The sequence below is a fragment of the Nothoprocta perdicaria genome, unplaced genomic scaffold (assembly GCF_003342845.1).
Source record: "Nothoprocta perdicaria isolate Ctin4 unplaced genomic scaffold, notPer1 scaffold_41, whole genome shotgun sequence".
Taxonomy (NCBI): Eukaryota; Metazoa; Chordata; class Aves; order Tinamiformes; family Tinamidae; genus Nothoprocta; species Nothoprocta perdicaria.
This window is the reverse complement of record NW_020455655.1, coordinates 4630487-4642826: the sequence shown is the minus strand read 5'-3', so window position 1 is coordinate 4642826 and position 12340 is coordinate 4630487. Positions and strand designations below refer to the sequence as shown.

The 12340-nt window shown below is 42.3% G+C and overlaps 1 protein-coding gene across 2 annotated transcripts in view; it reads right to left on the bottom strand.

Annotated features, from left to right (window-relative positions):
• Positions 1 to 12340, bottom strand: part of ADAMTSL3 (ADAMTS like 3) — a 169949-nt gene that overhangs the window by 157263 nt on the left and 346 nt on the right. For both annotated transcript variants that reach the window (XM_026045667.1, XM_026045668.1), the window contains exon 2: positions 11237 to 11331. In XM_026045667.1, the coding sequence (XP_025901452.1) occupies positions 11237 to 11311 (75 nt within the window). In that variant the 5' untranslated portion in view covers positions 11312 to 11331. The remainder of the gene's footprint in view (positions 1 to 11236; positions 11332 to 12340) is intronic.

Sequence of the window (12340 nt, the reverse complement as noted above, 5' to 3'; positions counted from 1 at the left end):
CTGGTTAAAAAGCCTGAAACAGCCCATCACATGCCCCTTCTCCCCTGGACACAGCACCAGAGGTCACCTACCTACAGTCACCACAGAGCAGCCCAGGGCAAYAGGCAGCAGGTCCAGGAGCAGCAGGTACGTGAGGCAGCCCCACCAGCCTTCCTGAGAACGTCGCATCCCGCACACGGGGCCACGTGCACAGAGGCCACATCTGCCATCAAAGGCAGCTGGGCTAAACCTCTAGCACCCAATGCGGACTTTCAATATTGCACAGTAACTCTGGAAGTAGTAACATTTTTAGAAGTTTAAATGCTTCTTTTAAAAACCTGTTCTAGTTTTTCTCCTGCAGAACACAAGCAGATATACACCTCAACAAGTACTAGATACAGTCCACTTTCCAATATTCAGATTTAAAAATGAAGGAACAGGTCTAATTCCTAAGAATAAAAGTCATCTAACTCCCCTTCAAGACCCATGAAGTGAAAACACCACAAGGGTTTGGGCCCTTCGTCACAAGGAGAAGGTTAAGGGAACAGGGCCTATCTTTGCTTGTTCCTCATTACCAGCAGGAATCAAGTTTATAAAAAATTAGCAGACTGCTTTAGTAGCAGTAGTAGAGTCATTTTAGAAATGGGTTCAGAGTGGTCGGATCTGGAGAAGAGCCGGGAGGAAGAGCAAGCAGGTGCAAGGATGTTCTACCAGGAAACTCCTCACTCAGGAGACTTGGATGGAGTTGATGACATGGGAAACTTGGGTTGCCAACTTTCTGCAGAGTAACCCAGAGACACTGGGAAAATGAGTTGGATTATGAAGGCTGAAGAAAGGCCAGCCCCTTGCAGCCCATTACCGACAGCAACCTAATTGATTTTGCCAACATTATCTGAAGGAGTCCTCTCCAGACAAAGGGCTAATCCTACGTTTCCTCTGCTGCTAGTCTTTCTTGAACTCCACTCTTCTTTCATGAGTCCTTCTGGACCTAAGGAGACATATCTGAGAACATTTCTCACAAAAGGTTAGCTTTGTGGAGCCAGCTATGCTATCCCTGCATTTAATACAGCTTCTCTTGCATGGAGTTCCTCAGATTTAATACCTTGCCTCTGAGAGCAAGGTGCTGTCGAGCAGGGCTAACAAAGCTCAGTAATAGCTTAGACTATTTGGATCCTGACATGCAAGGTGCTAGTCAATGTCTGCATAATTCATTCATAGTTTGTGCCAGAGGAATCTCTTACTTCACAAGTTAAATTTTATTCATAGCTGAAGTGCACATTCAAAATAAGACTGGGCTATTATGGAGGCAAAGACTTATAAAAATTGAAAACTCCCTTTGAAACACATGCTTTCCAGTAAAAGCAGCTAGCAAAATGCAAAACACGGTCAACATTCCAACACCATGATGTCAATTTTCATATGCACGGACAAAACACTACATGCAGAAATCAACTCTCCATCAGATCTTCCTTATTTATGATGTGCTTGTGTTTTCTTCTTTATTTTCATTAGCAGGACTGCACCGCGCAATGGAGAGTATAACCCTTAAAAGGTTCAAAGCAGTCTTCTGAATACAGTATACCTGGCAAAAGGCCACATCAATTTTTAAAAAGTGAATTTCCATGTTCTGCTGTAGTCCTTTTGAAAAATAGTGTACATGCTCCAAGGACTAGTTTTGATGTTTCCCTCTGCAGTAGTTCAGAGAAATTCCTGCCAACAGGGATGGTCTGGAACACCTGATAAAATGCTCTTCCATGACACACAATAAAAACTGACATGTAAAAAAATGGAAATTGCTTCAAATTTTGCAAGCTTTATAACCAGCAGGCAAATTATCTTTCTGAATATCTCTATCTTTTTCCAGAGGGATAAACACTGCCAATTTCTAAGAAAACTAACAGCTGCAAACACAGCTTTAAATGCCATCTGTCCTTAGCAGTTACACAGAGAAGAGATGAGGTGATTCACACCACACACCAGGAAATACAATGACCAACCAGTGAGCACTGAGTTGCAGCTTTGGTTTGCTTCCTATGGGCAGGTCTTCCTCAGGAGAAACTCCCCAACGTCTGGGGCAAGGTGCAGCCTGGCTCAAGGACAGGACGTTGCACTGTCCACCTAGAAAGCCACAGTCCTGCAAACTGAGGTCTCAGTCATGGCACAGCAACCTAATTAAGTCTGCAGGGCTCCCCAGCCCGGATCCCAATCCAGGAGTCAAGTTTTAGCTTCTATCCGGAGCCCTCACACYGAATCAACATGAACTTCCATCTGAAAAGGAAGGCTGAGGCACTCCTGTATTAGAGAGGACAAGATCTTTTCTTCAGGATACTCATGGGGAACTGCTATTCCCATTTGAAATAATGAGGAAATAATGAAGAAAATTAAGAAAATTCATTTTTAAATCATGACTTTTGTGACATGTGACAGATGACATACTGAGGTCTCAGTTCAGCAAGAAAAATGAGCAATTACAAATAGATACATCACTGGTGTTTGCTCAGGGCATAATTCAAGTACGTTCTGAAGATCATAGAAAGACCCACAAGGATTGTCAGGATGGCCTTCTACAAAAGGAGGTTTTCCTCATTAAAATTTTAGTGTGCCAAGCACATCTCTGTTGCCCTTGCAGAAACCAAGCAAGATTTAAAAAAATAAAATTCAATGCATAAATAAAAAACTGCAGACAATTCTCAAAGTAACACTGCTCTTTAAAACTAGGTAAAGATTTAGAAGGTTGCAAGCTAAAAACTGGTGATGCTAATGGGATGTTTGCAAGGCCCATGAGACTTGCAACATTAAGTGAAATGTATTTGCCTACTGATCTAATTGCTTACTAATTTTCAAATCTATTCCCTCTGGAAAAGTAATGGCATTTTAAGCCCAGCTCCTGGCATTAAAAACACATCTAGAGTTTCCTCTTAGCAGAAGATAAACAGCTGCATAGTAAAAAGCCATACATTAAGGTGCCATTCTGGAGGTTTTTGTTATAGTTTTTAATCAACCTGTTGTGCTTCAAGTTTAACTGAAAAAGGAAGGAAGGGGAAATGGGAAATGTGATTTGGGTGCACCGTTTCATAACCAGGGTGAAGGCAAATTCTCACTCAAGCAGGCAAAGTGTCTGGAATACTTGCAGCTCATAGAAGGACTGAGCACATGTTCCAAGTGGATTTTAAGCCAAGCCTTATTTAGTAAAATATCAGAAGTCACTACTCTATTTATCTTGCTCAACAGCAAGGAAATAGTGGTGGGCGYTGAAAAAATAAACTCCTCCAGCAACCATGCAGGATGACCCAAATTTACTGCATACCTTAAAAAGGCTCTAAAGCTTTCAAGTCGGAAGATGGGCCAGAAGAATATAACAACRTTTGTAAAGCTAAAAATGAATAACCAACTGTTGCAAACAGAAAAACAGGCAGACACCAAGGAGATGTGAATACCTAGGTAGGGTTTGAACAAGCTCTTCTCTGCCCAGAATACACCAGACATCTGGAGCTTGGTGAATATATTTCTTCAACATTCATTTTTAAATTGTGAGTCATGTCTGCCACTACCAGAGACACTAACTCACAGTTCAACAGTCCTCAAGTGCTGCCCTAAGGAGCTAATGGCATCAGAAGATTTGAGCCGATTCAGAGCAAGGATCTGTCCAGYCCACCAGTAGCTGTACCTGGACACCCAGAGAAGAGCACGTGCAGAGGGAGAAAGTAGGAGCCTCTCCTGAAATACCTTCCGGGACCCACAGCAGTTCCGAGCCTGCTCTGGTTTGCCTATTTAGTCACACTTAGGGGATCTTCCAGGTACTTGTCTGTCTCCCCTCGAATCCAGGTAAACTTGATAAACCAAATGAGCAATGAGAGCTTGAAATCAGCTAAATAAGGACCCTCATGAGAGGAAATCAAAATGTATATCAGCATCTTTCATTTGTTATGTAGCCATAGAGAGCACTGAGCTTGTTTAGCGCTCTTTCTCATCACTGTTCTGCCAGCAAGGGGCAGCAGCAGTGGGGGAAACAAAGAAAAACCCCTTGGAAAGAACCAATTGCAAATGCCCTGGAGATCTTGCTTGCAGCATCCTTCTGCACTGCTCTGTCAATATATAACCTCGAGTAACCAGAAATATAAGCAAGGAAATTGCAACAAAGGAAGAGAGATGCCAGGTTGCTTTTTTGTTTTGGGAGCTAGCTCATTGCTCAATCAGCCARCTGGGAATAAAGCCAGTTTCTGTGGCCTTCCGAGAGCTTCTGCAAGGTGCAGGCCAGGAAACATTTACTGTCAAAGAGAGCCCAAGAGCAAACAGTGCTGTGCTCCTAACACCTGCTGCTTGCACAGGGACCTGGCACCTACCTGATGGGCTGTATCAGAGAATTCAACTAAAACTCTTCCTGATGTCCCTACTGACTATAACAGGGGGACCCTATAGATCATTTCATACATATTCACACTATAAACTATACTCTTTTCTGTTTGCATGCACAAGAGACTGCATCTGATAATGTCTAGAGAAGCTTAGATTTTTGGCAATGCACCTCATGACAGAAAAGCATTATATACATACAGAAATACATGTTTCTGCATATAAACAGATGCTCCACTTGCGCTACAAAATAGCCTCATTAAGCAGCTGGGACCTCCTACCATGGCACAACTGACAACTGTTAGCATACAACAACGTTCTAGTAATTACAATCATAAATGCATTTTTAATATTGCTTCACTATTCAGTTGTGCTGACTTGCGCTCGCTGCGTTTCTAGCAGATCCAGAAGCATGACAAACTGACAATTCTTGGAAACCGCATTTCTCCAAACAGACTAAGAATACTGTTTTCATTTTCTCTCCATAATGATGTTAAAGCTAATAAATACAAAATTAGAAACAGAAATAACATTGTTCCTAAACAATTTATGTAATAGGCTGGAAGGGCTATATCAGGCCACGTTTTCAAAACTTGCCCTCCCTTTATCTACACGTGATGCTTGTACCTGCACTTTTCAAGTATTACCAGATATCTACACACCCCAGTGCTAGAACTTACACATCAGAAACTTATTTTTCCAAGAGAGCTTTAAGAGTGAAAGTTTATGTTTAATCTAAATATGCAGACAGATGGTTAGCCAGATTTTTGGAAGTGCCTAAGGCAGCTAGCTGCTTCGTTCCCACTGGATTAATGGAAATTTAGCCTGTAATTTGTTTTCAAAAATCCAGTCTAGCGCCATACCTAAGAGCATTTTTGTTTAACTTAATGGCTCAAATCTCACTGAAACTCAACGGAACAAAGGCTCTATGTGACACAGACCCTTCTGAAAAACGCTACTATAGCTGCACTAAATTTATCACTCCTGGGCAGGAGACACTGATCAAAAAGTGAGTTTGCAAAACTGTGTTTGTTACCAGAACTTGGGCTAAGGCCATTTTGAAAACCCTTAAATTTAAGGACACTTGACAGTCTATAGATTTTATGCAATATCAAGGAAAAAATATTTTCATACAAAGAAGAGTTATTTAGATAYATTCACCAAAACCTAAAGGAATTATTTACCAGTGAAAATAAATGAGTGCAGAGAGTATAGCAAAACTGCAACACTACACATTAGCCCTTATGAGCACATTAAAAGGAAATTTATCTAATGTTGAGCTACATGCAGAAATCCGACTAGGGCCAAGTCTTGTCTCACTGAGTAGAGCCTGTCCTGTATCCCGTGAGCTGCTCGCTTCTCCTTTCCAACCTCTATCTGCATAACCAGGAAAAAAAGCTACCAAAGCAAAAGACAACGCCACTTGCTTGTCTCTCCGGAGTTGCCAAGGCTGTATCCAGTGTCCCTCTGGAATGCTGGGCCCAATAGCAAACTGCACTTCCAAAACAAACCCACTCTTTYACCACGCACAAACTCCCTCTGTTTTACAGAGATCCTGCATCTGACAAATTACACTGGGATTGTCCAAGACAGACTGGGCTGGGCTGTATATGGCCACAAGACTAAGTTCTATACATGTTTGTATTATTCCTATTCCTCAGGAATAAACACCACTTAAGTGCACAGTATCCAACTATGCAAATGTTGGGCTTGACTGTTAAGTCAGTGTGTTAAGATCTTTATTTAGTTGATAATACCAATAACACATAGAGGCCCAATTATAAATCCTTCATCATTTAGTATTTATACTACCTCACTGCAAGCCATATGATAGTTAACATTTTCTTAAACTCTGCCTCCTGGATTCAAGTGAACACACAGAACTCTGTTTTAATCTTAACAGCTACTTAGCTAATTATGTCAAATAAATGCTCAAATGTGAGGCACCTACAGTTTCAAAACGTAGAAACAAATGAAAGGGACACAATTTTAACATTTTTTTTTTCTTTTGAAGCCAAAATCATTATTTTAAATGCCCAAATCTTTATTTTCATACAGTTCGGGAAAAAAAAAAGCCTTGAGATCAGTATAAATTTTCTGGCCAGRGTGGAATTTGATGCACTACACATAAGTGACACCTCAGCACAGATTATCTCTATGTCCGAATTTGGTAAGGAATAGGAAGGCTCCAGCAGCATCAAGGAGACCTCAGTGAGTAACTATCAGTGACTAAGCTTGCAAGTACCTACTAATACCAAAGCTCATTCTCCAGCTATTTGTTCATTAACCACCCTCCCCAACCGCAAGAAAAATTAGGAATCACTGATTGTTGCAACAAATTATTTCTACACTGAAGCTTCTCTAAAATTTTTGTCTCCATCTAGCTTCAAGCCAGCATTCTGCAGATCTATACACAACTGATTTGAGAACCTCCGCCTGGTTTTTTATCATGAACTTGTCAGAAATTACCATCACGGTAAGCACCAGCACCTATGTCTGAAAATGCAGCACAGAATTCAAAATCCTGCTGGATATGGAGACTAAACTTCCTTTGCCTCATTGGAAATGGATTGGTTTGGATCATGCTTCTTCAGTTGAAGAACCAAGCTTGATTTTAATCAGTTATATAGCTGAGTATCACACAGTCATTGTGATTTTTTTTTAACCCCCCAAAAAAGGAAATCAATGAAAGGGTAAAATAATCATTGATATAAAAGGGACTCCTGGTATCTCCCATAAATTTTCAATTATAACACATTTTTTAAAGTATTCATAYACAGTTTGTGACTTGGGTCAGAAGACTGAGATTCAATACAAGCTTTCCGGCAATTCAACTCTTTTGGATTGCAAATTGGGGGCAACAGCAGTTCAGATCCTATGAGCAGTGGTTGAGCAATCATTATTAGTCATAAATTCAAAGTAAGCTCAGGAACTTACGTAATTTTTCTGGTAAGACTGTCACTGAGTTACAAGCTTGTCAATAACATTGAATAAGTCAGAATACTTTCTACAGTCTCAAAAGTGTTATTTTTCTCCAGGAAAGGCGTTTCAGTCTTCAGACAAAGACTAAAACCACAAGCCCATGGAGGCTGATGGCAGAACTCCAGATGGGTCCAGAATTTCGGCCTGCCYACAAAAAAGTGAAACTGCTTCAGATTTAACTGTGGATTTGCAAATCTCATCCTGATATTTTTTATTAAGGTTACTAAAGGTTTAAGAATCCTCACTATTGTATGGCATGTAGATCATAATCTGTTTTCTGAACATCAGCATGCAATACATTCAGTGACTGTAAAACAGTATTCCAAAGATTTTCCACAAAGATGGTCTCCAAGTCCACTATGTCATATAATGGACATCAGATTTTTGGACCAGCAAGACCTAACCTTAAAGACATTTACTATGTTGGTAGCTTTTGGCAGATTGGTTATGGCAGAATCATTTTGAGTAAGATAATGTTTTCAGCATGTATATCTTCCACATCCAAAATATCACAGATAGTTAAAAAACATAATGCATGCAGGGAATGCAGCAACATAAATCATGGAAGCAACCAGCAGYTTATTCAGTGAATGTGACCCATGAAACTTTCCTTTCCATAGCAATGCAGAGCTAGTGCTTCTTAAAATATCCAGACACAGCACGTTTGCTATGACGCCTTTCCTCAGACATTAGCAACCCCATGTCTTTTAAGATAAAATGGACCAACTCAGAAGGCTTAGCTAGGACAGGAGGAACCTAGGAAAATAACACTGAATTGCTGACTGGGAAATAACATACCAGAGAATAACTCTAAAATGAATCCACGTATAAAATTCTTGAGGATACATTCTGTCTGAATCTGCTAACAATCACTTCCTGCTGCCATTAATCCATTAGTAAGGATGTAGAGATGTATGTTCTTACAAATATTCCATAATATAACACTATCTAGCTGAATGTTATCACACAAGGGCTATCTTAAGAGGTTAAAGAGACTGGTACCAGGCTGCATTCTACAGTTTCAATTACTAGTATATAGCCATACCCACTTAGGAGAACTTAAAACAGCACAAATGCATTTAAATACTTTCATTATCAATTTGCCTCCTACCATATGAGAAAAATAAAGCCTCTCTTAGGTCTTCACAATAATTCTGCTAAYGTATTTAACAGTAAGTGAATATGAACATTTAAATCCAAAAACAAGGATATAGCTAGATAATGTACACAAATATACACAAAGCATGCAAACACTGTTTGCTTCAATTAACACTGGCTATAGGCTACTGCAGTTCCCCTCAATTCAGCTGCATCAGGGCAACTCAACAGTCCCCCTGCCTGCAGAAGACTGAAGCCTAGGTTTAGTCATAAGCTCTTTCCTAACAAGCCAAGTTCACGGCACTGCTCTTGATCCCAGGAGAGATTCAGTGAACAGGGAGCTCAGCAGTGTATTCCTGGTAAGCCACTCACTGGATTATCCAACCAAATGGAAGTGATCTACTAGTAGAGACACTGATCTGCCCACAACAGAATGATCCTGTCACAAAGCTGAGGCCTGGCTGCCTGTGAGCGCAGCGCCTCGCTAAGCCCTGCACAGAGCCCTGCACAGAGCCCTTCCCTACGCTGCTCGAGAATTCGAGAGCTCCTGCAACCAAAGGCAACTTTCATTTCTTCTCAGTAACAGCTACCTCTTTTTCACAACTTCTCATGTTAAAGTTTTTCTTGCGTTACACTCATACCGCATTTCCACCACATTCTTTTTACATGGTCGTTATTTTGTTCCATACCTGCCTCCAGCAGGATGAAATTAATCAGTTGCACATAAGTGACATGGCAGAGACTTGTGACCTGGCCCAGCATCCAATTGTTCCTAATTGATTAGCTCCAGACATAAGCACTTCAATAGCCAAAAACAACACAAGTGGAAGCTATGGTACAACATTAGRGTAGGAAGACTGTGTGTGGTCCATACAGCATGGCCCCAAGCAACCAATTAAAGAATTAATGGTTATTGGATACCAAAAATGTTATGTTAAATACTATAAAATATCTTTAATGTGACTAGAACTGTGATAAAACACCTAAAATTTAGGAGTAGAAGGGCCTCCTACAAGAGTGGGGTTAAGTGCTAATGACTTAAATACGCCAACTACATTAGCTTTTATTTAAAAGGACAATCAAGACCAAAAAAATGACCTAGATTGAAATACTCATGAAGCTACCTATAATAGCCTATTGATTACTACAATGTGTTTGGGTTGTTTTTATTACAAAAAGACAAGTGAAGCTATGCCAAACCATTTGTGGAGAAGACGAAACTATGCCATTACTTGTTCCAGTTCTAAAATGAAAGAAATATGAAAGAAAAATTACAGGAGAAAAAYGTTATAAAAGAGAAAAAGTTGGTCTCTTCATAACCAAAAGGCCCAAACACAAAATTGACACTTCCCTTCCCTGCACTTCTGCTCTCATCTTACTCARAACTATGAAGTGAACTTCACATATCATTTTCTGAGCATTTTATAGTTTATTACCAAATCACTCCAGCACCTACATGCAAAAAAAATACAAGGACAAGTCCAGCAAACCTGTAATGTTTTGTTCCTACAAAAGTAAGCAGCAATGACAAAAAGCAAAGGGAGAGCCCCTGCTCTCCTGCCAGCAGGGTCGTGCACTGAAGCACTTGCCACAGAGTTAACAAGAGCTAAATTCTGATTTACATGGCAAGCCCGTTACTCACAGAAAGTCACAGTGATACCAGGTAACCAGAGTATTTTCAAGACCAGCTAGTAAAGACCAAGATAGCAATACAGATAAGCATCTGTTCAGATAATAATACAGATACAGGAAGCATTGATCAACAGTTATCCCCCCCAACAACAACAACTCACAGCACGCACTGCACACAACAGGGCTACTGAGTGTACCTTTCCTCTTTTTTTAACCTACAAAAGAGCAYCCCAAATGGATCACAGCTTACTGAGCAGTCCAGTACTGTCTCCCTGTTTCTACATATTACTTTTGAATTTACTTCTGCCTTTGCATTACACTTAAAAACACTTGAGGAAGTATGTTTACTTTATACCCAACACAACAGGCTCCTCTCTGAAGTCACAACTGCTCAGCATGACCAGGATTTTACTTATTTGTCAAAAACTGCTATACTAAGGCCTTCAGAAATCAATACTACTAGTATGCATTTAACGAAGAGTTCCTGAGCTAACCTACCTGCCCTTTTCTCAAGTCTTCTTGATTTGGGCATATTTAGCACTGCAGAATCTTCAAAATGTCCTGTACCATGGGCACCATCAGTACAGAGGAGGACACACTATAACAACTCTCTGCTGCATGTCAGCACACCCGATTTCTTGAAATACTCACTTCTTGGAACGGATTAGGCTCTTGTACCAGCAATAGATCAGAGCTCCATGAATCCCGAATACACTGAACACTCTGAACTCAGTGAGTATCTTTCTGGGGGRTTGCAAGATGGTTTTTGCTTCAGAAGCTTTAGATTTTTCTACCCAGACATTTCCACAATTCCTGTCACTTACAGTACCTTAACATTTACCAAGTGCTAAACCTCACTGGGTAATGAGCAACCATGCTGCCTTGGAAAACCTCAGGTATTACAGACATCTGGCAAGATTTCTTTGGTCCCCACATAGTAGTCAGGTACAAGGTTACTAGGAAAGGAGAAAATATCAGTTTCCTGTGTGGATGAGTCTGAAGCTAGTTTCAGTGACAGGGAACACAAGTTTTTCCTCTCACTGTAGCCCTTCATTCCCAAAGCTTGAGCAATTTTCTATAAAAACAAGCAAACAACCAAAAAAAMCAAACACTGACAGTAAAAAACAGTAATAAGCATGCAGCAAGATCATCTGAGAGACAGAGCCACAGCAGCAGCAAGTTCAGCCCTTACCTGTAGATGAGCGCTGACAGCAATGACAAGCCAGGTGACCTCCCAGGAGAGTCCTGTGGCTTTAGGGCTGGCCATCCTCACACCTCGGGCCTCTGCTGAGAGAGATTGGTTCACGTTACAAACCAAACGGAGCAGAATGTCGGTGACTGAAGCGAACTGGGCAGAGGGATGGAGCCGGCCTCTGGAAGGAGCGCAAGGCAAACACTGGAGCTGCGCACGGGCCAGGAGGCGGCCGCGTGCCCTGAGCGCAGCCCACAGCGAGGGGGGCTGGCAGCAGGTCAGATTCTCTCCTGAACACCAGCCCACTTAGCAAATCCCCCCYGAGCCTGGAAAGCACAGCCCAAGGAGCAGGGGGTTCTTGTAGGTCATTTCAGCACCCCCATCCACTTGGCGCTGAGAGTTCAGCCCCAGGACTTCAGTCATTCGCGCTGCTTTGGGAAGTCCAGCGTCCAGCCAGCTCAGAGACACAGTGAACACGGAAAGAAAGTAACAGCAACAAAAACAACAAGACAACAAAAAAAATCTCATCAGTTTAGCAGTCCCCAGCAGTTAAAGGGCCCACTAACCCCATCAATATATATGTACAACCACCACCAACAGAACAGTGCTGCTCGCTTCACTTTTCCTTGGTACCTTTCCGCCCCAGACCACTCGTTGCCACRGTGATCCCCGCACATCTTGCTCGCCTCCCTCCCACTCCCCTTGCCCTGCCGCAGGAAAACCCTCCTTTCTAAAGGATGAGCTGTCCCATCCCACAGGAAAAGCGGCTACTCCAACAACCTGTCAAGTAAGTTAAGGAAGACTCCTTGAGTAGGGAACGAAAAAATACAGATTCAGCGTCCAGCGCCTCGGATGTTTCGGCCGTTGCGTGCTAGGGAGCAGGTGGGCAGCGGAGGAGGGCTCGCGGGGCCGGCGCTGCCGCGGGCGCACCTGACCCGGCCCCGCCGCGCGGGGCTGCCGCGCTCCGGAACGAGCTCCGGCTCCCGCTCCCACTGCCGCTCTCCGGGACGAGCCCCCGCTCCGGCTCCCGCTCTCCGGGACGAGCCCCCGGTCCCGCTCGCAGCCCCGCGGCGCGAGGCAGCCCGGGCGCCGCGCAGGGACCGC